A 27,533-nucleotide genomic window follows, 5' to 3' on the forward strand; every position below is an offset into this window, starting at 1 on the left:
CGCGCCGCGTGCCTGCGAAGCTGGTGTGTTACGCCGAAAGGCGGTTATACCGGTTATACAGATACAGATACAGAATACATGATCGTGTGTAGCGTGCGTGTAGTCCAGTGGTTAGCGACCCTGCCTCTGGAACAAGAGGTTGGGAGTTCGAATCCCGGCCGTTGTCGATCACCCGACATGCACGCTGCTTGAAAGGATGGCAGTCCCGAGGACAGGATGTTAAACTGTGATCCAAAAGTTCGTTGTGCTTGTTGAAAAGAGCTAGGGGAATTTCCCTGGTAAAATGAACCTGTAAATACTGTACATGGCGTCTGTCTTCCCTGTCATGACCAGTGGGAGAGTAGCTCTTCAGTGAGCTAAAACTGGCTCGAGATAACTTTCTTTATCTTTCTTTCTTTTATGATCATACATTTGCTGCTGAAGCCCCAAAAATGCATATTTAAACATAATGACGGTATCGGTAGCTTCTCTGGACGCCATTAACTGCTAAACGGCACGTAATGCGTTCGGAAAAGCTACTAAAGTAAAGGTCAGCGGATGATCCCGTAATTGTACGGTTTACGTGCGCACAAAAGCGGCCCGATTATAGTACGCTAACCTCTGTCTGCGAAAACAATCATTATGTCATTACATTGGCTGACTTTTGATACAACAATTGCGTGACATTCAGTGAACTTTCCTGTTGTCTGACTACTCCTTTTCTGTGTTGTTACAGTCAAAATTGAATTGTGCTAATTAAATGTCGAAGTTGCGACTGAAGATCATTTTCAAGTAGATGTTAGGTGGGTGGTTGTAAAGGGGTGTGACTGGCTAAGGATGTGTCAATCGGCTTAATTTTCTGACAGTCTTACACGCACCCCTGTATCTGCGTGGGGTTTAACATAAACTTTATCACTCAACAATTGTACAAAGTATGACATCTACTGTTACATAACAAAGATACTATATTGTGGGGTCGTGTGGCGTAGTGGCAGAGTGCGCGACTCGGAACTTAGAGTCCCGGGTTCGAGTCCTGACATGCCACCGATCTTGTGCCCTTGGGAAAGGCACTTTACACGACTTTCCTCACTCAGCTCAGGTGTAAATGAGTATTGTCCTGTCATGTATTTGTCCCATGTGTTGGTGGCGGCATTAATATAAGTTGAAAAAACTTGAGTGTGTCGTCACCACGTCTGGTGATTACATGTTGGAATAAAAAAAAAAAGATACTATATGAAACTAAATCTACGTCTTCACGATCTACCTATCTAGTATGAGACGAAAAAGTGCTTTCACAGTCAACGGTCGAATTTCAAGCGTTTAGGCATTTTTAAAGATACTGCCCTATATGCAAAATGCATGGGTAGTCATATGTACTTAAATTAGCTATTTGAATGTATTGATAGAAATCCTGTATGGGGTGCGAAAGACTTCTACATGGTGAATTACGCATTTCAACATATTTGGGACATACAATCGAGTTGAGTCACCAGAAATCAGAAAGTGATATTCGTCTTCTGTGATAACAATGATAATGGTGTTTATTTCGCAAGCACAAGCGTCTCAATGACTACGACCTTCACCTACTCTGCTGTCCACCAGCAAGAGTCACGGCGTACAGGAGCAGTCTACAGTACTATGGTCCTTACCTGTGGAACACTCTTCCGATACAGCAACGACAGCTCCTTAGTCTCAGGACTTTTAAACAGAACATTAGAAGCAGGACTTCTCAGGATTTTTAAACAGTTCATTAGGAGCAGGACTTCTTAGGACTTTTATTCAGAACATTAGGTGCAGGATTTTGACACTGTTGATGTTTAGGATGTTGTAATTTAGTAATAGTTTATGTACTAGTACTGTGTATTTGTTGTGTGTACTTTTATGTGTATCCAGGATTACCTGAAAAACAGGCCGGGATGGCCTGAGTTGTAATTACTGGTTAAATAAAATAAACTGAAACTGAAACTGAACAACCTCGCAGAACAATGTCTGAATTGCGCCGTTACAGGTTACAGATATTCTGCACAATATTACATATTTCACCATGGCATAACAACCAACACTCACTGAAAGTCATTTAACATTCTTGAATATTGTCAGAACTCGCAAAAGTCTCTTTAAAAACATTATTATGCGTCGATTGTTCTAAAATGTTGATCCTAAAGAATTTGAAATACACTCAAGTTCTGTATTTAAGCGTGCTGGCTAACTTTTCCCATTAGTGCTAGTCTCTCTACCAGACTAACTACGCTGGCTTTGTAGAAGAATATTTGCCAGGGGAGTTTGACTGGCCGTGCAGTTCAGAAGGGGAAATGTACCATCTCGCGGACTGACTTTCCTGGCTGAACTATTTCCCCTTTTTTACCGAATACTAGGCCCGGACCCCCGTAGGAAGGCCTGGTGGAGGCTACATCAGTTCTCCTACAGTTCTCCGTAAGTCATTAGTCTCCACCAGACTTCTTTTGCAGCCTGAATAAATCGTACAAATCGGCCTAAAGGGGTATTAATTGGCGAGAGAAGGTAGCCGGCCATCGACGATCAAATCGGTCTACAAGAGAAGAAGCCTGAGAAGATACTTGCAGGCCAATTTGATCGGCGATGGCCGGCTACCTTTTCTCGCCAATTAATACCCTTTTTAGGCCGATTTCTACGATTTATTCAGCCTGCAAAGGAAGTCTGGTGGAGACTAGTAAGTCATCATTGTGTCTGCCGGCCACGTGCGGCCGGGCAGATTGATTGGGGTTCTCACAGATTAATGGTAATTAGCACACCGGCAATTTCACCCTCACCCTCTAGGAGAACAATTTGCTCGGCTTCGATTTTACCATTCCTCTCCACCTCTCTGCCCTGCGGTGGCAATAACAGCGGCGCTAGCTGCCGTTTTTTTTAACGGCCATTTTTTTTTCTTCAGCTCCGTGTGCTCCGGGCTCGCTGAATTATCTCAATTAGACGAATTCGGAACGATTTTCGTCTCCTGAGCGCTCAGCGTGCCCGGGTAATAAACGGTTGTAATGGCAGGTGGCGGCAGTGGCAGTTGTTCTGGTGCTCGTTTTTTTGTCCTGCAATTGGAGCAAATTACAGAAATTTCGGCTTATTTTCTAATCTGCTTTGAACGAGGTGAGATGATTCCCACGCGTGAAAAGAGAAATCAGTGAGGAAGACGGTCTATTATAACGTTTAATGTGGGTCAATGGTTCAGTTTATTATTTCTCAGTTCACTGATACTGAATATAAATACTCTATTCTGCACCCTCCCATTTCAATCTCGTCCAAATATTTGATAAAAGGAAAACCTACAATAAAACTGATGGCTGTATTTAGAATCAACGGCTCTGAACTTGCGCCTACAATTATGACCATTTCTTCTCGGAGTGTGTATTCAATCCCAACGGCTATAACAACTTTTGCATTGACAGCTGTTTTCTCTGGCATAAAGTACTTGAAGTGTGGTGCGGTCGGACCGTGAGAGATACTGCTGTCTTCGGTTTACGTCTTTTATCTATGGTGTAGCGATGAACAATTTCAAATGACGATTATCATGAAATATGCACCATATACCTTGGAAATACCAAACGGCTAGTCATGACACACATTCTTATAAATGGCGCTCCTGTGACTTAGTTTTAGGTATCACATATACATTATATGACATATACTTTACATTTGTTTACATCTTGCACATATGTTTGTACAGGTATGTACATGTACATACACATTACGTCGGTGAAGCCTTAGACATCCAGGTTCTCTAGTTTCACTGACAAAAGGTAGTGGATGCTACCTGAAACGTCTGACCGTCTCCAAAATCATATCCAGTTGCTTGAGTAGCCGCTTTTTGGTGTATACATACACATTGGATTTTAGAATCTAATCTGTAGGTGTACCTCAATGTTTTCTAAAAAAAATCAGTGCAGTTGTATACGTCGTCTTGTATTCTCCTGCTTGTTGATTTTAGAGTAATGGGTATTGAAATTAAAATGACACAGTGTAATGATGATGGTCTGAAACAATGGGATGTTCCGGTACATCCCAATACCCTTCTGTATGAAGACAGATGATCACAGCAATGATTGATCCATTGGATGGATGAGTGAATATATCCAAAATGATGAACGATCGAGGAAGTGATCAATCGATTAAAGATGAATAAAACCCGCGATCTGTGTTAGTGGGTCGTCACCAAACGTTACTTAACACAGCATCGATCAGTCAACAAGTGTAACACTAACAGTCAGGACCGTGTATCTTATCAATTGTATTTGTATGTATACCTAACGATTCTATGTTCCCCCAGGGTTGACCCTTAATAATAGTATGCGACTAGTTGGGCGACCCTGGCTGTTGTAAGCCAAACTAATAAATAAAGAGTAAATATAGCTTCCAAATAAAGAACTCAACCCCCCAAAAAGATAGATTGTATTCCGTAGCACTACTTAGAATATGATAGTCACTTGTTCCACTTGTCACCATGGATAGCTTGCACTACGAGTATCTGTATACTCTTTCTATGCACTGTTTTGTGTTGCAATTAGCCCACGGGCAAGACGTTGCAAATAACCTTATTGAATATCGCAGTGTCCACATAGCGTTCACCAGAACGCGGGTTCAAAAACAGTAAAATTTAACCAATTGTAGTCCAAAATATAAATTGGCCTGGGGAGTTTAGCCATGATTTGCCCTTGTAGTTAGGAGGTAATCTCCAAGCAGATCTTTTGGTGGGGGTAAGACAGTATCAAATTGGCCAGTCTGTAACCATTTCCCCACCCAAGTGGTTGGTGGTGGTGGTGGTGGTGGTGGTGGTAGAGACAAAAAAAGGGCCATGTATAAAAAGCAAACGATATTCCACCATCAACCTCTGCTTGGAGAGTAGTTAGGAGAGGGAAATGAAAGCCTGACGGTGGGCCGACTCCCTTGGCCAGCCCGAAACCCTATTTTTGGAACATTCTACAATACTAGCTAAAAACTTCATTCAAGCCCGTTAGTAAGGCTATTTTCTACAGGTAGACATATCGTCGTGATTTCCATGTACATGTTGTGTCTTCTCCTCCAGTGCTGTAGTCTCCTTTGCACGGCAGTCAAATGATCGGACCATCTCTGGCCGGCCAACTCCTCTGGCCAATAGTATCGCCTTTTCAGGCCGATTTCTGGTACGTGTACTACTATTTAATCAGCCTGCAAAGGAGTCTGGTGGAGACTACCAGTGCTGTTCACTCGCAGCCCAGTTTCTGTTGAACCCCGCGCGGTAAGTCAACCACCCACTCCCCTGGCCAGTCAGAACCTATTTTGGGGCGACTTTTACTATCCTAACCCCCTTAGGAAGGCCTGGTGGAGGCTAGTTCTATAGGTAGTTGTATTGCCGTGATTTCCATGCACATGTTGTATCTTGCCTTCCAGTGATGTTCATTTGCAGCCCAGTTTCTTCATCCCAGCTACTCTCCAAGCAGACGTCTAGGTTTTGGCTTACAATTTAGGCGTGCTTTTACGCTTGTTTATCGGGCTTTATTTTTTATCATTCCAAAAGATACCAGTGCAAAAAAAAACTGCTAAAACCAAAACCTCTGCTTGGAGAATACATCCCGTTGCGCTGCGTCACGTGCGCGCACGGCCGGGGTGGCCTGGCGTGTGTAATGGCGATCCCCGGGTTGTCAGGGTGACAGGTAAATTGAGCGGAAACTCAATTGTACTTTTCATTTTGTTCATCCAGCTGCAGGATACTCCCTCTGCGGCTTTACATCTTCCCTGACTCCTGATGCCCCCCCCCCTCCCCTAAGGAAAGGAAAACTACTACAGTATTCCTTTGAATCATGTCATAACATCATTGCCATTGCAAAACAGAGGGAAATTGTAACACGATAGTATCCATGACCTACTGCTAGTACTTTAATAGGGGGGAATCATGCGAAAGATAATAAACTTTATTTCTAGTAAATCACCAACGTCAGCAAATGAAAAGACACCTGCAAGAAACAGCCAATGTTACTAATCTCCAAGCAGATCCCTCTCGGTGGCAAAAAGACAGTATCAAATTGGCCAGACAGTATCCATTAGCCAGAGAAGCTCCGCGGCCACCGACGGGTGGGGATCAGGACAACAAAAAAACAACGGCCATATATAAAAAGGTAACGATCATTCCCCACAACCTCTGCTAGGAGAGTAAATGTTACCACGAGCGAGCAAAAGAAACACTTAGTGTGTGTATGTATGTGTTTGCAGCAGTCGACCTCACATTAACGATGTAGGCTACACCAGGCCTTCCTATGAGGGTGCGGATCCTAGAATGTGGCAAAAAAGGGGCATAAGTGGCCATTTGCCTACCGTTTTTTTAACCCGCGTTGCTAGCCTGGTGGAACTATCAGCGATGTGAGACGGACCGAGCCGGTCGGCTGGAGGCAGCCACGTGCCGCCCGACCCTCGCCCCAGGGAACCGCTCATTTCAACAAGAGATTGACTCCACGTAGTCCATATTTTACACCCGTCACTCAGGACACACTTCCTCGCTTTAGGTAGCCTCTGCCAGGCATCGGGAGGCGACTGAAAAGAGTAGAAATCGGCCAAATAGAGAGATAACATGCCAGGGGAATTTGGCTGCTGGGGAGAACAGTCTGCCGGGTATTGGACCGATTTCTACTGTTTTCAGCCGCCTCCCGAAGCCTGGTAGAGGCTACGCTTTAGGTACATATGTTTGTGCGCGTGTGACCACTTAAACCACCAAAATGCTTTATTTGGGGCGAGCTGTTTTCAATGGAATGCTGAAGTGTTAAAAAATGGTACTCTCCAAGCAGAGGTTTTGGTTAAAAATTCCAAACCCCGAAAAAAAGCCTACAAATACGTCAAAACCCAAACCTCTGCTTGGAGAGTAGAAAAAGGGCAGCAGTAGAGAAAGAAAACTATTTAAACTGTGGAAAACTATGGAAACTTAGAAGTCTGGATGGAGCAAGAGGTGTACAATGTATATCTAAAGGGAATCCACAGAATAATCAGTCGATGTTTCGCTGTACTTACATTATTGATATTACTTTTCTCGCCATAGAATACACTGAATACAGGTAGACGCTTTATGTGTCGGCCAGAGAAACGCAAATTACTTGTCGATCGATACAATCGTTCATGGATAGTTGTACTACACGATTTTGCTAGTTTGGGAAGAGTGTAGATGAAAACAACTGATCTGCAATACGTTGATAAAACTTTCCAGACAGAAAATAGCGTCATGTTGCAAAACAACATGCCAGCAGAGAACTCTGCCACTATACGTGTAGCCTCTTTCGCAGGCGTGGAACGGCGGCGTTTTTTTTGGGTGCGAGAGCTGATACGCGATTTTTTTCCCGCGGGCTTAAGGTTGTCTCATGCAGAAGGAAACTCCCTCCGCAGCATAACTTCCTCTGCCGCATTAGAGAACCTTAGCCAGTGTAAAAAATCGTGTATCAGCGCTGCTATTTTGCCCCCCCCCCCAAAATAAAGTGAACTCCACCGCTCCAAAAAGTCTGCGAATAATAGCCTCTACCAGGCTTCGGGAGGCGGCTGGAGAGAGTAGAAATCGCCAAATAGAGAGATAGCATGCCAGAGGAGTTGCAAACTGTTCTCTCCGGCAGACCAACTCCCCTGGTATGCTATCTCTCTATTTGGCCGGTTTCTACTTTTTCCACCCGCTTTCCGAAGCCTAGTAAAGGCTATGCGAATGAGGCTATGTACCGTACATGTATGTTTTCACGAACATTTGCCGGAAGTGCGTCTGCTGCTTCCATATTCCCCATATACTGCTGCGATTACATCTAATAACTGCGTTTTGATTGTGCTATTGTTCCTTTCTCCACGGCAATCCAACAATGGACCCCTCTGCCATTGTCCCGGGTTTTGTGCTCCCATCACCGCCACTCTCCGCCGCTTTGTGCGGGGTCCTACTAATAATGTCCTTGGTTCTACCGAAAAAAATCGTTTAATTGCGGTCTTAGAAATCGGCCGGTCCTTATTGATCAGCAATTCCTGTAAATTAACTTAATGGCTTTTCGTAATTACTTTGTGTTTTGTTTTATTGGACAAGATAGTTTAAGGCGCACTCGCTGGAGGGCATGTACATGTGGCGGGTGCTTGACCACTGCCTTTTTTTTATTTGCAATTCAACATTGATAATACAGGACATGGTGGTGAGGTACTCTAGTTATAGCTAATTTTAACCTCATCACCAAATATACAAAACAAAGGTCCACCGCCATCTCCTGACATAGCTACAATATACTCCCTTACCTCTAGCTCTATGCCTAGAAGTGGCCAAATATAATTGGCCTTGCATTGAGTGATACCGTTAAAAAAATACAACTATACAGTGACAAAAAATACATGACAAAAAACAACAGAGAACAGCAAATGGGTGGAAATGGATCAATAAATGGTAAGGAAGAACATGTTTGCAGGCTATGTAGGCTAATACAAACCGTTTAGAATCAATAACGTAAGATTGTCAAAATGTTGCATTTTGTATCTGGGTGGAAATCGGGTGATCCTCTAAGTAAAATGTTACATAAGAATTGTTCGGACATGTTATGTACATCAAAGGTAGAGCCCGTTTTTAATTGGGGTATAACAAAATCAAAAAGGAGTGAAAACTAGACAAGAGAGACAGGAGGTTTTTTAACTATTTCATTTTTTTAAAAACTTTTCGACGTGACTGAGACATAGACAAAGGAAGGGGTCTATGTAATAGAAATAGAAAGCGTAATAGAAAAAGGATGTGCCAAGCTACCCACTACAGGTTACTGTCCAAGTGCTCCCACCAACCCACTCCTACCAAGCTCTGTAGATTGCTGAGTAGGGTGACCACTGCATTCATATCGTAACACCGGTACCTACTTAGATTCACCTTAAATCGCTATATTTACGGCTAAAATCAATACCATAAACTGCAACCTTTGTTGTGTCTACGGTCCAGTAGCATCAAAGTACTGCTACTAGTACTTAATACATCTTTAAACATGTTATGTGTGTTAACGGGCTTCCGTGGTTAAAAAGCGGATGGTGGCCCGAGAAGAAGAAGAAGACTTATATCATTGTGATTCATCCAAACCAGACTGTTAACGTTACCTTGTGGTGATGTGAGATTGCTTCGCCTAATATAGAAAATATATATATATATATATTCCTCAGTATAGTGAGGTTTCGCTCCAAATATCGTAACTTTCATCGCCCAGACAGACGCCCCTCGATGCACTATCTCTGGACTCGTATCTGCACATTTATAAAGTCTTCCTCTAATGAGGACATGCGGTGTGGGGTAGAGTTTCATCTGGAAGATCATAGTTTTAGTTACAGAAGTGGAGAACAACGTTCCGAGTTAGTCTCTACCAGGCTCTTTTGCAGGCTGAATAAATACTAGTAGTAGAAATCGACCTAAGAAGGAATATATAGATGGCCAAGTTGAGTTAGCCGGCCATAGAGGGTCCCAATTGTACCCTCTATTGCCTGCTAACTCCCCCTGGCCAGCTACATTCATCTTTAGGTCGACTTCTACTATTTATTCAGCCTGCAAGTCTCCACCAGACTCTTTTGCAGGCTGAATGAATGGTAGAAAAGGGCCTAAAAAGAATGTAGCTGGCCAGGGGAGTTGGCCGGCCATAGAGGTCCCAGTTTGCCTGCATAGACAAGTAGATTTTTGCTATTTATTCAACCTGCAAAGGAGTCTGGTGGAGACCAACATTAGGTACATATGTGTGCGTGTGCGTGTCTCATCTTTAAACATAAAAGCTCGTTGTGGCAACCTACTTTCAATGGAGCTCCCCTTGGCTGGCTACATTCTTGTTTATTCCGATCTGTGCTATTTATTCAGGCTGCAAAGGTGACTGGTAGAGCCTATACTTCCGATTAGCCTCTACCAGGCTTCGGGAGGCGGCCGGAAGAGTAGATATCGGCCAAACAGAGAGACAGCATGCCAAGGGAGTTTGGACCTGGAGAGAACAGTTTGCCGCTCCCTTTGCATGCTGTCTCTCTATTTTGGCCGATTTCTACACTTTCCAGCCGCCTCCCGAAGCCTGGTAGAGGCTACCCAGTTCCGAGCACCGGGAAGCCGGTCTGGCACGCCGACCCGCCGCACGCACGCCGGCGGGGGTGGGGCCGCCCTCCTGCCGAGGAGGGCAGGGCAGCGCTGCGGGGATAAGCTAACGATGTCACGGAAGTCACGCGCGCAGCACACCCTCTTTCTCTCCGCGTTTCCTCGCCCACAACGCGACTCCCTAATTGGGCTTTAACGTGATTATTTGTTGCGATAGCACTTCTAATTCGACATGACTTCTACCCACAGCATTTGGTTTCTTTCTAATCTAATATATACGAGCCGGGCTCCGAACTGAAAGTCTCCCGTTGGGTGTTTAATCCATGGTTAATTGGAGAACGCGCGCGACTTAGGGCACCAGCAGGGATCCAATTGGCAAGCTTGTCTGGGTGGAAGGAGTGAAGCCTTCTGCTAAGAGTTACATCAATCTGTCCATTTGCCTGGTACAAGCACTGCGACAACGTTGATGGAAAAGGGCAAAATGCAGTTCAACAATCACTGCTTTTCAAGTTCATATCTGGGTTTATCTCAGGCAAGGACAGAGTTTGCAGAAGACATCTAGAACAAACAGTGAAATTGATCATGTGTTTTCATTACATTTTCTTCTGTTTGTCTTTTAACATTGATGAGAAGAAGCCATGCTATGTCAACAAAGTGCATCATTATGTCTTTAATAAAATTGTCAACTTGTTAAGTTTGACTGTTGTGACTAGGACACATTTCTTACGCCTCGACAGTCTATGGAATTAATAATTGCCAAATTTATATCTGTATGCAACTTGATATTATTCAAGAATTATGAAACATGGCAGTCGTCTGGTCTGGCTTCCGTCTCTCAGCGGTAGAACCTAGTCTCCACCAGACTCTTTTGCAGGTTGAATATATAGTAGAAAATTCAGGCAAACTGGACCCTCTATGGCCGGCCAACGTCGCTGACCAGCTACATGGCTGGGGAGTTGGCCAGCCATAGAGGGTCCAGTTCTATGCAGGTAAATTGGCCAGCTACATTCGTTTTAGGCCGACTTCTACTATTTATCTAGCCTGCAAAAGAGTCTGGTGGAGACTAGGTAGAACCTACACCAACTGTGGTGACTACAGGAGCAGGACAAGACCCCCTCCCTCCCCACCAGGCCCGTCTCCCTGCTGCTGTCCTTCCGCTTCCTGATCGATACGGTCTCGATACGAAACACTGTCGGGTCATCTGTAAAACTGCATTCACATCTGCTCAATGGTTCCTTGATTGCGCATTGCTGCCCATTTGTTCGCCCTTCTCTCCCCACGTCTGGTATTTAACATTAGCCTCACGACGCGGGGACAGACCGCCCTACGCTCTGCTAGAGCGCGCACACACGGGAAAGGTGCTATAGGGTTACGACAACGCAAACAGGGGATCTCTTAAGTAGACAGTGTATGAAAACGCCGTTAGTGTGTTGCAAGTATAGCCTCCACCAGGCCTTCTTACAGGGGCAAGGATCATAGAATTGGAGACAAAAAGGGAAATATTACTATAATTCGCCGGGAGAGCAGTGCGACCGCGGAAGGGTGGCTTACTCTGACTCACTTGGTGGAATATTCTCCATCTTTTTTGCTAAATTTGACTGATTTTGAGCCCGCGTTGTTGTTGTAATGTTAGTCTGCTGGAGAGACTACTGCGTGTTGCACGTTGGGTGTGTATTTAGCCCTACTCTAACCCGTGCCGCCCCACGCTGATACGGAGTGGTCGTGATTAACCCAACCCCCGCCTCCCGGGGCCCATGATTGTGGCGTGATTGGCACGGCCGGGTATTGATATTTCTATTAGTTCATAATTAGTTGATGGTAATTAGGCCGTCAGACGAGAGCTAATTATTCGAGCTGGGCGCAGCCCGCAGGTTAAGGCGCTAATCAGGAGGACTCATCAGTGCGGAGTATAATAAGGCAGAGTGCGGACACACACACACACACACACGAGAGAGAGAGAGGCGCACAACTTTCACTGTTGTTGGATAGACAGACGGACCATGACGGGAAAGACTACCGTAGAGACCCAGCCCCGCGTCTCGGGACCGCAGGCCACCCAGCCCCGCAGAACGCCCGCCGCCGGCACGGTGATGAGGAGCCCGTTCGCCATCCAGGAGCTGCTGGGCCTCGGGAAGGGGGACGAGCCGTCGGACAGGGGGAAACCGCCGCGCACGCCCGTCCCCGCCACCGTCCACGTGTCCCTGCCCCAGCCGGCGTTCGTCTTCACGCGATCGCCCTTCCTCCCTCCCATCCACGCGCCGGTTTCCCTGGCACACAAGCTGGATCAGCAGCTACTGGAGGCGCAGATACAAGGTACGTGCTTTCTCTCTATCTCTCTTACATAAACGCACGCACACACACACGGTGACACACACACACGCACACACATATACACATACATACACACACACATACATACAAACACACACACACACACACACACACACACACACACACACACACGGTGACACACACGGTGACACACACATCCACACGCGCACACACACTCACTCACTCACTCACTCACTCACTCACTCACGAACACACTCCCTCTCTACTCTCTCTCACACACGAACACAGACTAGACACACACACACACACACACACACACACACACACACACACACACACACACTCCCTGCCTCCCTGTCACACACACACATACAGTCTCTATGGTTCTCCTGAGATGTGACTAGTTACAGATGTGTTGTTTTATAACGGGAGGTGGTGTGTCTTCTACTGATCCCCAAGGTCGGGTCGTCAACACTACTTCCTCATATCTGAACGATCCTTCAGTGAGTCATATATGAGGTGTGGTATACAGCTTTAGTTTGGTGCTTAGCAGTATATTCCTGATGTATGTTACCGGCACCCACTGTCCAAGGCCACGATGATGTACGCTGAGAATGTTTTACAGCAGGGTGTATCCACACAGAAGAGGGCGCGCCTCTTAAATGTCAGCGCACGTCCACGGAATGAAATCATTTCTCCCTGTGTCTGTCTCCATTGACTGACGTGTATATGTTGGACACATATAGGACACGCTGCCAATGTCTTAACAGGCAAACCATTGAAAAATATAGAACGTCATCAAAAGCTATGCTTGACGCAAAATCAGTTTTGCACACATTTAGGATACATGGCGACAATTCTTACTTCTTGTGGCAATAAGTTGGTAGGCTATCGCAAGTCAATGTCTATCATATGGGCTATGGAATTTACTGACCATCAATTTTGATGCCTCATCTGGTGTGAAGTAGACAGATCTGTGGGACGTTTTTATTCTATTCTACTAGATAAGCTTGACTTGTCTGTGTGGTTTACCTATCGTCTCGTCCATAACATAGCATCTTCTTTAATTTAGTGTAAAAAGTTTAGTCCGTTCTCTGTTGAGATAATATCTACATGTGAGGACAGACACACCTGCTATCTAATGGACTGTCCTAACTTCTCCACTAGGGTCTTAGATTGGAGCAATCAGCCGATGGGTACATTATTATCGTGATTAGTAGTATTGTTTTTTCCTTTACACATTGATTACTAAATCAATCCACTGAAACAACATCTATAACGAGCAGCGTTCTGGTGATTAAGTAACACAATGATGTCATTGTCAACACGTTTTTGTAGTAATAATGAGTGAAATGACATTTAGCAAATTCTGCTATTGTTTTCCTTTCGTGTAAATCATACAACAATGCAAGACACTTGCCAGTTTATTAGTGTGTTGTTCTTCGTTGATGCAAGGTAATAAACATACACCATCTTTAAATTTATTGACACAACAACAGTACAGCGACTTTCGTAAGGTCTACTACAACTATACTTGCAAACAAGTGGATGCAAATGATTTAACGTGCGTACACGTACATGAACATGTATTATGTAGCTTTATATAGTAGTATTCAGTTGCGTTGTTGAGAATGTTGGTAAACGCAAGTCAACCAGACACCGAACTTTCGTACGCTTCCTAAATTTACTACTCTTCAAAGTCAACACCAAACATTGATCCATTGATCCGTTAGTATCGACACTTGTGTCTCCGACATGCCGTTAACAAGCTATGGGCTGTGTTATTACTCTGGAGCCAGCGCGTTGTCCTGATTTCTCACAACGCTCGTTGTACAGACCTAATCATGCCAGCACTGTCTCTACCAGAACTACAAGCGTCGTAAAACAACAACCCGTCAAGTCGTATCCCTGCCGATACCGGAACAGAAATACTCATTTCCGATCGACTATATTATCACACCTCCTTTTTACAAAGGCAGCAATTTCAAACATAACATAAGCAAGCTATTCGTTCAGTACATTCGTCCTTTTTGTTTATGGACGGTGTCTGTGACAGTGGATATTAAGGCGTCCAATTCGGACATTTGTCTGGGGATAGTTTCTACCACAAGAATTCATGTGGACAATAGCTGTGCTCCCCTGCCAGACACTAGGAAAGTCTGATGTTATTTGGTGGTGAGTTTTGTTGCTTATTGATATACACTCTCACGTTTGATATCGTGCCATCAAACTAGACGTTATTATCGAGCTAACGGGTCGGAAGGTCTCGCCTTCTGCTCAATTTGCTAATTTCATTTCGACTTTTCTCGGTCGGCAGTCTCGGACAATAGCCGGGCGATAACACCTTAATGTTCCCGCTCCTCGGGGGGAACACACTCGGTGGGACGGCATCCTAGGTTCGGCTGCAGTGTCTCGTGCTGTATCTAGTCTCCTCCAGACTCCTTTGCAGGCAGAATAAATAGTAGAAATAGGCCTAAAAAAGAATGTAGCTGGCCATGCGAGTTGGCCAGCCATAGAGGGTCCAGTTTGCCTGTGGCCGGCTACATTCTAGTGGGCCGATTTCTACTATTTATTCAGTCTGCAAAGGAGTCTGCTGGAGGCTATGTTGTACTACAACCGGACCTATCTATTTCGATGCCTGAATGGGTTAGGGTTAGGACTCAGGCACGGTTATTGATAGTCAACGCGTATCCAGAATCGTGCCTGGGGCATGCCTAAGTTCTTTGATACTCGTATTTATTTCGAAGACTGTGTCAAAATTGTCTACGTCTCGTTATTGTCTTGTCAAGGGAATGAGAAACAAAAGGAAGGATGACAGTTCGTACAAAAATGTAAGGTCTTCCGTCTTGACCGACCTGGTCCATTCTCTTCTCGAACAGAGTAAAATGTTTGTTTTCGTGGGGCTAGTCGCAGTTTTGTAATGGGTTGATGGTTGATTCAGATTTACCTGCTTGGCTACGGCCGCCAGCTCAAAAATCAGTTCTACGTGTTTTCTGTTGTCTGAGAATGGAGGACATGACCGAATAAACGATAGCAAACACCCCAAGTCACTGTCAGTGACCAAGTCTTAGGCATTTATCGCGGAAAAGTGATAGAGTTTGAGGAATGTACATGTACATCAAAATTGTCTTCTAGATTCCACTTCCACATTTCCAAATCTTAAACTATGGAACGGGAAAACAGAAAAAATTCAGAAAGTGTATCCTTGTATCGTCACCACTGTGTTTCCAGACTTCTTCCAGTTTTACTGCTCTGATGATTCCTTTCATTTCGAATCCGTCCGCCTCAAAGTGGCCATCCATTGTACGTAAGTTTTATCGTGGATTCTGTCCCTGTTTCACTCGCCCAACCTGGTCGTAAGGTAGTCTCCACCAGACTCATTTGCAGGCTAAATAAATAGTACAAAATCGGCCTAAAAAGAATGTAGCTGGCCAGGCCATGGACGGTCCAGTTTACCTGCATAGACTAGTTTTATCGTCTATTCTGTCCCTGTTCCACTTGCCCAACCTGGTCGTAATGAGCCAGGAAAACAAGAAGAAGTGTATCATCCTTGTATCATCACTAGTGTGGTTCTAGACCTGTTTTAGTTTTGTTTCATTTCGAATCCGTGCGCCTCAAAGTTTCCATCCATTGTATGTAAGTTTTATCGTGCATTCTGTCCCTGTTCCACTCGCCCAGCCTGGCCGTAATGAGCCTTTTCACGGTAGACAGCGGGCCAGAATTAATCCAGGTCTCCCTTTCTTCCGCGGGGCCCGCGGTTATTACGGACCGGGCCGGACCCATTGTTGCTCCAGCCCGGCTGATGTCCATATTTCCCCCGGGCGAGCCGCGTGATGGCTAATTGGAACATTGCTACATTACCCGTGAATAGCAACATTGTGACATTACGGCGGTACATTGCTACATTAGCCGCGATAAACGGCTGCCGGGTCCCCGGGCGTGCCGGGGCATTATTACACAGGTGTTAATTGTTATGGAAGTCCTTTTTTAGTGTGTGAAGACTTGCGGAGATCAGCCGTATGTTCGTCAGAACGATTAGTTCTAGATTTGTGCTTTACATTAGAATATGTTACAGTCCTCTAGCTGGTGAAATAGTCAGTCATCCATCTTCTACCATCAATCATTCTATCCATCAATCCATCAATCCGTCCATCCACACTCCCCTACATCCATCCACCCGTCCATGCAGTTGATCTCTAAATCTTGTTTCCACCAAAAGTGAATGAATTATGAATTTAAAGTTGCTGGAAAAGGACAGTGACTGGTAACGTCTGCCGATTGGCTGTCGGTAGTCGCGTGTCAGTATTGTAACGCGTCGACAAAAAATGTTCATAACGACCAGGTTGGACAAGTGAAACGTAACAGGGACAGAATCCACGATAAAACTTACTTTGACAGGGGTCTCCCCATAAATTCTGAGGGGAGAGGTGCTCCCTAATCGGTTGATGAAAAATCAGCGAATTTTCATGTAAATACTAAGGAAGACCCTAAAATTGACTGGACATTTTGGGAGTGGTTCTAGGATTTTGGAAAGAGGGGGAGTACCCATGCTCCATTGCTTGGGGAGAGTCCTGTTTCAGGTGGAGGTTGGAAATGAAAGAATTATGAATTTTAATTGTTGGAAAAGGACAGTGACGGGTAACGTCTGTCCATTGGCTATCACTGGTCGCGTGTCAGTACTAACTGCACCCAGGAATTAACCATTGGTAACAGGTTTCCGCTGGAAACTGGGCTTAGTTGGTGGCCGACTGTGGCTGTCAACAAATGACTGTAACCTGTCGGAACGAAGGTTCGACGTCAAATGTCAAACACCTCATTAAACTGCGGGTAAATGCTAAACTGCACTTTATTCTTAGAGGCTCCTCAATGCTACCCTCTATGTACAACTTTAAAACGATGCAACTCACTCAGGTTTACATTAGAGATACCAAGCGCTTCTAGCTCTGCTTGACACTGTCCTTGTTATGTTTTTATGTTTTGATGAATAAAAGAAACATAAAAACTGCGGGTAGGAGGGGCAGTGGCTTTTGATGACAGTTCAGTTAGCACCTCAGCGCATGTCTAGAAAGGTACAGAATCTAGAGGAGGTTTTTTTACGATCGTATTCTTCAGAGGGTTAAATCGTAACATTTGTAAGGTTCGGGCATTAGAACTGATAACATTGAACACAAATCATTGTCTTTGGAGATGACAATTCAGTTAGCACCTTAGCGCATAGCACCTTAGAAAGGCCCAAAATCTGGACGAGGCTTTTTTATAGGACGATCTTATTCTTCAACAGATTGAAATCTTAACATTTGTAATTTTCGTGCATTAGAACTAATAACATTGAGCATAAATCTTTGTCTTTGAACAGAATTGACGAAATGCCCCGCAGTGTTTGTTGAAAGTGTTAATCCTTATGAGCTAAAACCTCCCAAATCTCCAACTAGAGGCTCACACTATCACCTACAAGTAAACACAGCAACAATGTGTTGATCTCGGCTAATAAAACCACAGGTATGTAGTTTGTTTATATGTTAATTAGAATTCTCCAAAGGTACAAGTGGAATGGAGGGCAAACGGGTGTATTAACATCTTTGCAAGTTGCACTCCCAGACACTACAGTTACACAATACATAATACGTATAATTGATTGTAATATTTGAATACAGGTCCGTTGGTTTGTCGGTAACGTAGGCGGCGTCGATTTTTTTCCCCTGACACAATCATAGAATTGAGCTTGTAGAACTTGTATAGCAATAAAATGATTATAAAATACATGTATCTAAAATACATGTACGATTATCCATTTCGTTGTTGTGGCAGAGACGTAAGTGATGTTTTTTTTTATTAACATTAAACAAAAACAGTTAGACGATGTTGATTTTTTTCCCTACCACTATCATAACACTGAGCTTGTCCCGGGGCTTAACAAATTAACGTTAGGCGTGGAGCCGGAGGGGCAAGTAGGGCGATTAACCGCGATTATCACCTCTTAATTATCGCCCGCAGATGCCCGGCCGTCGGTCGCACAGACGGAGGCCATTGTTCGATTGTTACGGTCACTTTAGTGGGAAAACAAACGCCTAGATGTCCTGCGGGGTTAGCCTCTACCAGGCTTCGGGAGGCGGCTGGAAAGAGTGGAAATCGGCCAGATAGAGAGATGACATGTCAGGGGAGTTGGTCCGCGGTGAGAGAACAGTTTGCCGCACCCGAAAAACTATTCTCTCACCGCTGACTAACTCCCCTGACATCTCTATATCTGGCCGATTTCCACTCTTTCCAGCCGCCTCCCGAAGCCTGGTGGTAGAGGCTTCTGCGGGGTATTAAACCGGCCCCGTGTATACATCCGGATAGATGGTGGTGAATTTTATGTTGTAAACTACGAGCAGAGCTTTTGGTGTCTGCAAGACAGTATCAACCGTGTACAGGGCAGTGTCCATCCCGATAATAACGCCTAAAACACGTTGAAAATAAGACGAAACCTAAACCCCTGTTTGGAGAGTAGCCCCATATATACATCCGGATAGGTTGTGGGGAATCTTATGTGGTAAACTCCAAGTATATCTTTTGGTGGCTGCAAAAAAAGGATCCATTTGACACTGCAAATTTCGCTGAAAAAAAGACACAGCACACAAAATAAAGCCCGATAGAAAACGCTTAAAATACGTATAGAATAAGCCAAAGCATGCGCAGGGTATTCAAGATGGTTTATTTGGTTCGTCGCAGTCAAAAATTGAATCGTAAACCAATTAGAAAGCATCGGCATGTTAAAAATACAGGTTAACCTTTTGAAATATGTTACACAGACGCGGGATTAAAAGACCAATATTTACCTCTGCTTGGAGAGTAGCCCATATATATACGATATCCGGATAAATTGTGGTGAATGTTATATGGTGCAATGTGCTATACTGATGTTAACGTTACTCTGGTACTTGAAGGCGTGGCTATTTCTTGTTCTTTTCTGAGCTGGCATTAGACAGTCCAACAGTTTATCAGTCACTTTGTACATCATGCATAGGCTGGGCATTTTTCTTCTGTCCATCCATCTAGTTTAGGTTTGTTTTCATTTCATTTCATTTAGGTTTGTTTTCATTTGTTTTCACTAGCACCCCTCTCATATGCATAGTTGTTCGTACAGAATCCTGCCCCCTCCGGTTTAATTTTGCCTTTCTTTATATATTGTTACATATAAACAAAGGTAACGACGGTGGTTTCAGCAAGGAGGTGAACCTCCTTGGTTTGGGTCCAGAGTTTAAGGTTGCCATCAGGTCGTGATGTTCGTATAGAAAGGAGGGAATGGTTTAAATATTTAGCTACAAATGGTCGTGCGCACAGGACAATGATGTGATTTCAGGCGAGCTCAGTTGTAGCGTTTCTCGGCTGGTTTGTCCCACCATGCCACACATATCAGTAACACTAAAAGATCAGTTACATCAGTAACAGTTAAATAGCCAGGTTACCGTGATCGGGTAGAAGGAGGGAGGTGGAATGGTGTAGATATTTAGCTAGAAATGCAATTTGAAGGCGGCGCATTTGTACACTGTGTTTTTCCCCTAGCTTGCTACATGCCACATCAGTAACACTAAATACATCAACTACATCAGTAACATCATCATCAGTAACAGTTCCTACAAAGTCGTTTAATCAGTTGGAACTAGAAATATTTACTAATTTAGCTAGAAATGCGTGTGCCGACAGAACAATGCAATTTTACACTGTGTTTCTCCTCTAGCTTGTCCCACCAGTTTTGCTACATGCCACATCAGTAACACTAAATACATCAACTACATCAGTAACAGTAACATCAGTTACTAACAGTTCCTACAAAGCCGTTTCATCAGTTGGAACTAGAAATATTTAGCTAGCAATGCGTGTGCTGACAGAACAATGCAATTTTACACTGTGTTTCTCCTCTAGCTTGTCCCACCACTTTGCTACATGCCACATCAGTAACACTAGATACATCAGCTACATCAGTAACATCATCATCAGTAACAGTAACATCTGTAACAGTTGCTATAAAGCAGTTTAATCAGCGGTCTAAGGTCGCGCAGCAGGTGCTTGGAGCTAGCCGGGGTCACGGGTGTTAGCGTGGGCTTGAATGGGCGGCAACATGTCCATTGTTCGGCCTTGTACTGGGTAAAAATGAAGTCACAACGTAACAGGCCTCTCCCTGTCTACCCTCAGGAACATGGTCACACATACATACACTATATGGATGAAAGACCTTTAATGTGCTGTTACAATCTAAGAACGGATCGTGGTGATAGAGCAGACGTAAAATTCAGTGATATTGGAACCTGATATCTTACTACAGCCAAGGAGGTTGAACTTAAAGAATGCTCCTTGGGATAATGTAAATTACTTATGATGTACTAGGTTCAAGCTCTCCTCGCTTCGTTATGCCTAGGTCACATTTCCAAACCGGGGCCCGGTCGGGCTTTTTGTATGAACGAAAAACTAACAATTCATATCAAGAATAGACAGAAATAGTGCCCATGATAAGTATTTTAAAAATCTGTGTTTTGTTGTCTTTTATACCGTACTTTTCGTTCCATAAGACTGCCCGGCCGGGCCCCGGTTTGGACATGTGACCTCAGCATTAGACAGCGTATAGTACATTCGACATTTCTCTTGTCACCAGGCTTCAGATAGTAGATAGCAGAACACCATTCTGATAAATGTATGCGCTAGTTGTTTGTTGCACCTGCTTTATGCTTCACTATTGCAGAGTCAGACACACGGCATCGGTGTGCAACCTCCTCCCTTCTTTTCTGCCACATACCCATGGGTCCCATATGACACACAGCATACACAAACTTCTATACATACGATTGGAATTAAAATACAGACTTAGATGCTCAATTGCAGCCATACATGCATGTGCAGCACAGACATTGAATAACACTGCACTGCCTGTGATTGTGACCGTTGCTATGGCTACGCGCAGCATGTTCAACAATTTTGCCTTTGTGAAGTGGGCAACAAAAGGCCACAGGAAACGAAACTACTAATCAGCTAAGTGGAGGATTAAGACCTAACACCAACACGCTGTAATTATTGCCGTTGACATGAGTGATAAACAGTGATGGTTTGTATAAAATGTAGGGGGATTGGACACACATCTGGGCCCGGTCAAAGCGAGGGAAATATTAGCCTCTATAGCATGCCAAAAACTGGGGGTTTTGGGGGTCTTCAGGGTCTTTGGGAGCTTTTATGTGCTATTTTCTGATTGCATATAGACAACATAGCTGGCCTGGTTGAATTATCCCCGTTTTCTTAATCAGAAAACAGCCGAAGACCACTAAACCCCCAGTTTTATAAGCCTGCTACGGATGCTAGGGAAATATTTTGCATAGTGGATAAACGCAACGAAATGCACAAATAACTCATTCAAGCATTGCCCTAGAATGAAAGGGCAAGGAGCTACTAGTATATGCTTTAGATATATGTTATGGAACAGAATTGTTGCGGTACAGATATGTTTTGGTGCTTGTGGTAGATTCAGTTTCGATCGACAACTATCATACACGTGAATGAGTTTTCTGGATACATCATGTAGGTCTTTATGATGAACTCATTAATGTTATTTTTACGGTTCACGGTTCTGGACAGAGAATTGGTGATTGATGTTATTCTTTTGTTGCACACACTTTCTTCTCAACGTGGCTAACGCATCTGCACCAGAGCTGCTTGTAAAGAAATATCGATTTTTTTTATTTCCAAATCGAATAGAATTAGATCTATCAAAATATACATATATTCAATTTTAGTCCCAGCAGTACGTGGATTGCAAAATTTCCCATCTTTAACCTTGTACACTTTACAAAATTACGAAATAAGATTTCAGCAAACCACGCCGTGCCCGGTGTGTGTGTAATATATACATGGGCAAATCTACATGGCAAGCAAATCCAGAAAACGTCATATAAGGAATATCAACACACATTAACGGGCTGAGAGTGCCCAATAAAACATGAGACTAACGCGGTAAGTGAGGCGTGATGTATAATTGCACCCAAATTTCATTTTAAGAGACGGGCGATCGCTGTAAGAGAATGTGTACAGCTCGTTAGTTGGCTCACTCACCGAGTTTACTGGCTTCTGAGCTGAGCTGCGTACTTGTAAAACCAGGGATAAATTCAACCTGCAAAAAAACGAAGTTATCCCTGTTTATGAGGACATTTTCGAGATTTTTTTGTAGTAGCACGACGACGAGGAACGAGAGAGTTAGGTACACTGTGATGAATAGAATATACTAGTCTCCAACAGACTCCTTTGCAGGCTGAATAAATAGTAGAAATCGGCTGAGGGGGACATCATTTACCAGCGGAGTTGGCCGGCCATAGAGGGTCCAACTTGCCTGGGCAGGCCGGCCAACTCCTCCGGTAAATGATGCCCCCCTCAACCGATTTCTACTATTTATTCAGCCTGCAAAAGAAGTCTGGTGGAGACTAAGAATATACCGTGCGCGCGAGTAAATGAAATTACGGCGGAAGCTTTTTACAATTCCCGGCGCTAACGGAGCGACGCGCGGGACAGATGCGGTAACGGCGGCGGCGGAGTCCCGCGGGAGATGCCGAGAGGGGCCCCCGGAGAAATCTCGCGCACGCCCTAATTGGAAAATGACTTTTAATTATCCTGATTGCTAAAGTGGGGGAGAAAATGAAGGGAATGTCGTTACGTTAGAGAGGGGTGACGTGATGCCAATCGGTTTGTGTGTTGGTGAGATGATTATACTGTACTGTGAAATCACATCCTCACCAACAACTCTATTTCTGAACACGGTATACATCACCTACAAGTAAGTTTCTACTCTCCAAGCAGAGGTTTGTGTTTTGGCTTATTTTTTTTTTGCTTTTTCTCTTTTGCACTAGTTTGGCGTTTAAAAAAACAATGCAAAAAAGAAACCCCGACAAAAAAGCCTAAAACACGCCAAAAATAGGCCAAAACCCAAACCTATGCTCGGAGTTTTCTCCCACACGAAAAATAGAGACACGACAACTTCTACAAACGCTATGTCTTCATCCTACAGCGGCACACGCGCATATATTTCTTCCTGTGGTCTATCAAATTATTGGTTTTGTCGAATATTGGATTCAGCAGAACCGCCATTATCCGTGCGAAGCGCTGGCCCGCCGTTTTAAGGGTCATGGGCAGAGCCGTTAAACCGAGGCTCCAGCCTTGTAGTTTCCAATCTTACAATGTTATTATGTACAAATGATCAAATAACCTATCAATTGACTTATTGGTTGATTACATGATGAATTGGTCGATAGATTGAATAGCGAATCGGTTGACCGATTTGATGCGGGCGCTCAGAGCGAGGGGAGGACTTTCTTGCTGGAGGAAAGGTAGAAATGAAGAAGTGAAGTCGCCATATTGACGAATCGGCGTGTGCCGACGCCTGCGCAGTTAGCTGACACGTTTTTTTTAACAAAATATAAACTAGTTGGAGTAACCAAATCAAAACGATAACTATTTGCGTTCTATCATGTTCGGTGGAATGGATAACTTAGCGAAGTTGAAAGAGACCGAAGTGTTCTTGTTACAACATGTATTTTCACTTTACATTGTCTTTTACGTTAGTGTTCGTCACATTTGTAAGTTTAAGCTTAACAACAGTCAAGTGGCGCGGATTTCATCTTGTAACACAATGGCCGGCCTCGATCGGGAACCTTATTTTGATGCTCTTTTGAGGAATTAGAATAGTAGCACATGGAAACTTGTTTGTCGAGGATTAAACATGATATGACAAATCTACACAAGTAATACATGGCTACTTACTGGCTGGATGGACGGTAGGCGTCTCGCCGAAGACTGTTGAACATTGTCGTGAGTCCTGACTCACAAATTTGTTTGTCAACGCGTTTCTACGAGCATATCATATAACAACTCCGTGTTCACGCCGGCAAAATCGTTACTAGTAATAGAACAAACCCTCTCTCCCTCTCTCCTGTCGTTATATCACAATAAAGGGCTAATGTACAGCAAGGAGGGGGTAACGTTAGAAAAGGGCATCCTGTATTTACCTATTTAAACCGTCTCTATTTCTCCATCCCCATCCAACACAGAACTTTGCTTATTATATCACAATGAAAGACTAATGTACATTGTCGAGTGGTGTAATTCTTTTAAGTCATAGTGCCAGCAGAAAGGGGATGGACACCCTGTATTTATATAGTAACCAGTCTCTCTTTCTCTCTATATATCTCCATCCAACTATGCTTGTTTATACCACAATAAAAGGCTACTTTAGATTGTCAAGAGGTGCAATTTTGTCAACTCATGGTGCTATCATGGGGAGGGGTGTCGTTAGGAAAAGGACACCCGGTATTTACGTACTTAACCAGTCCTCGGGCAGGTGCCGCTCGCCCGGCGGGGAACACAGCCGCGCTAAAAGCCACCGTTTAACCGCCACTTAAGCGTCGGTCACTACCCGCCGTACGTGCTTTTTGTCCCTACGTTTTTTGGGAGGCTACGTCTGCTACGTTTTTTTCTGAAAACGTGGGGAAGGAGTGGCATCGACGCATGTCACTCGCACGGTTTCGCAAGGTGTAAGAGTGTGGTCTGCACGCCAAGTCTGGCCGTCAGCGGTTGCGTGCATCGTACGTTGCGCAAGTGGTAAGTGAGTTGTACGTGCTTACAACGTACGATCTCTGTGCGATTGCAACTTTACCGTAAGGAGGCCGTACTCACACGTGCTTCTTCCGCACAGCACGTACGGGACACGTTTGACGTGCACTTAAAGTTCTACGGCGTGCCTGCGTGCTCCCAAATCCGTAGGATTCCGTACAGTAACAGTAGAACTGAAATGCACTGATCTTTCACAAAAAGTACAGCTACTTTAACCACTAAAATCTGTGGGGTTAGCACAAGTTTGGGTAAAACTTCGGCCTGCCGCATGTCGGAACTTCAGGACTTGTATGTGCCCGTTATCAAACAAGTGAAGGTTCATCCACAATCCCCTCAATACGTTTCGCAATCACGCAGTATAACCGGTTCCTCGGTCAATTACGTCGCCTCCGCGAAAATGGCCGGCCGAACGCGTCGTTAGCTAAGCCGCTACTTTTTCCTGCAGCGCCCTAAGTGCCATTTACCCCGCTCGTGCAGCACTTCTGGAGCGCAGTCGGTAGAAATAAAACGGCACTTTCAGCTGGCCTGACGCGGATTCATGGCCGCGAGCCCCGCACTTAAAGTGTGCCATATGCCGTTAGTTACCTCCATTTGAGTGGAGAGTAGCCCGGGTAATGTTGGAGAGGGATCATTGAGCGAGCACCAAACCTGAGCTGACCGGTTCTGTAGATGAACCCATTTCAGCACCAAGGACAGGGAAGTGTTGACTTTTCCTCTCAAGTTGTGGCTCCCACCTCTGCGTGTGCAGTCGTTGTTTTAATCTGTCCATTCAAGTTCCAAATTGTTAGGGAAATTGAAATAGAGATACCAAGTAAAAATGCATAAACAAGAACCATGAAAACAAGCCCTTTAGTCACCGTGTGTTTCATATAGTTTTGAGGTGTTTGCATCGAATGATACAAACGAACTTGCTCATTTGCATTGAATGATACACAACAACAAGCATAAAATATTTGAAAACTTTATACCATAAAACATAAGCAAGTAAGCAAAGTGAGCAGGCACCATAAACAAGAGGCCCAAACACACGCAATATACGTCTGGTTTCGTATGATTTTGTCTTGTTTGCGTACCGAATAATACGAACAATATTGCCTATTTTCAAAATTGTTGAAGCCCGTTTTAACTTTACTCTCTTACTCTCAATTTTGTGAACAGTGCATTCTTCCGCCCGGAACCCCATCCCTAGCCTGTACCAGTTTGATGCATCTGTACCGTAACTAGGTGTCAGTGAGAGGGGAAGCCAATCCGGCCAGTCGCAAATAGAATGGACATCAAAAACCCCCGGTGTCGGCATAGGGCCAGCCAATCCGACAGGCAGTATCGTAGATACATTGGCAGAGTTTGCCGTGATGGCCGCAGTTCATACACGGACATAAAAACCAAACGTACTAGTAACAACTTACTCTTTGGGTTCGGCTTGGCGTCTAGGACTTTTCTGTTTCACAACGCTTACAAAACAGACACCTCTTTGTCTTATAAGTAGTTGTACAATTATCAATAAATGTAAAATGCTCATAGATGCTACTCATGTATACACAAGATGTTGCAGGACTTCCTGTGTTAAGTGGTGACTTCTGATATTACGTAGCCGTGCTGTATTATTATCTGTTTGCAAATGTGTCAAATATATAACATGAAAGCGTGAAAATAAGAAATCGCAATCTGAAACTTGAAGTCAGTGTTGAGAGTGCCATCCTCAGGTTTTCACACTATAGAGACCGATTCATTCAACGGGAGAGGAAAACCACAAGAACCATAAGATATACCCCGTTCATATTTCACAACAACAGAAGCAATTTATTACTGTACAGCTCCCGGCAATGATTACCTACGAACGTTACAGGTTGTACAAGAAACCACAGATGAACACAGAATCTTCAGCACTGTGCGGCCACCACGTCTCTCTCTTTCCCCCTACCCACCGTAGCGTCGTCCTGTGCCACTTTATGTTTGTATTTATTTAATTTCGCTGGCTGTAAGCGCAGTCATCCATCCTGGAGCTACCGGGGGAGGTCGGGCCACCGCTTCCTGACCCCTCGTGCCCATATTTTACCTGGCGCACGTTAATTGAACCTGGGAGGGAGACGGATGCCCCATCACCGCAGTAATCGTGTGAAAAATGATCGTGTTTTACGCGACTTTTCCCCGTGTCAGCGTCTAATGGAGGTAATACACAAGACTTGCGCTCGGATTAAATTTCTTTTGAGCAAAAGTTGGGGGAAATTGGGCAATATATTTCGGCGATGTGCGCGCCTTCGGTCCCCCCGTCCTCCCTAATCCGCCATTTTTTCAGCTGTCAAGGCGACAGGCTGCCCTACAAAAGGGCGGGAAGGAACGCGCGGCCGTCTCCACGCTACTCGGCCCCCGCCAGCTCCGTGCAAGTCTTGTATAGCACATCCCGTCTGAGTTCCCGCGCGCTCTCTCTCATGGCCGCCTCGTCAGAAAGTCAGTACTTACCGCCAACACTAACGGGTCCGTCCTTATTTGCTCAGGGCGGGAAGCTGCTCGTGTGATGGGCATTTGATTGCCACATTTGTGCAGTTAATGACAGTACGAGGCTTCCGGGCGAGATCACTTCATCAAATTCATTGTG

At 44.5% G+C, this 27,533-nt stretch overlaps 1 protein-coding gene across 1 annotated transcript in view; it reads left to right on the forward strand.

The window, feature by feature from the left end:
• Positions 1 to 11,403: 11,403 nt before the first annotated feature.
• The window catches only part of LOC109472120 (visual system homeobox 2-like), a 36,916-nt gene continuing 20,786 nt past the window's right edge, over positions 11,404 to 27,533 (forward strand). The window contains exon 1 of the mRNA XM_019771698.1: positions 11,404 to 12,334. Within this exon, the coding sequence (XP_019627257.1) occupies positions 12,022 to 12,334 (313 nt within the window). The 5' untranslated portion in view covers positions 11,404 to 12,021. The remainder of the gene's footprint in view (positions 12,335 to 27,533) is intronic.

This window comes from Branchiostoma belcheri, unplaced genomic scaffold, assembly GCF_001625305.1.
Source record: "Branchiostoma belcheri isolate BF01 breed outbred unplaced genomic scaffold, Haploidv18h27 scaffold27, whole genome shotgun sequence".
Classification (NCBI taxonomy): Eukaryota; Metazoa; Chordata; class Leptocardii; order Amphioxiformes; family Branchiostomatidae; genus Branchiostoma; species Branchiostoma belcheri.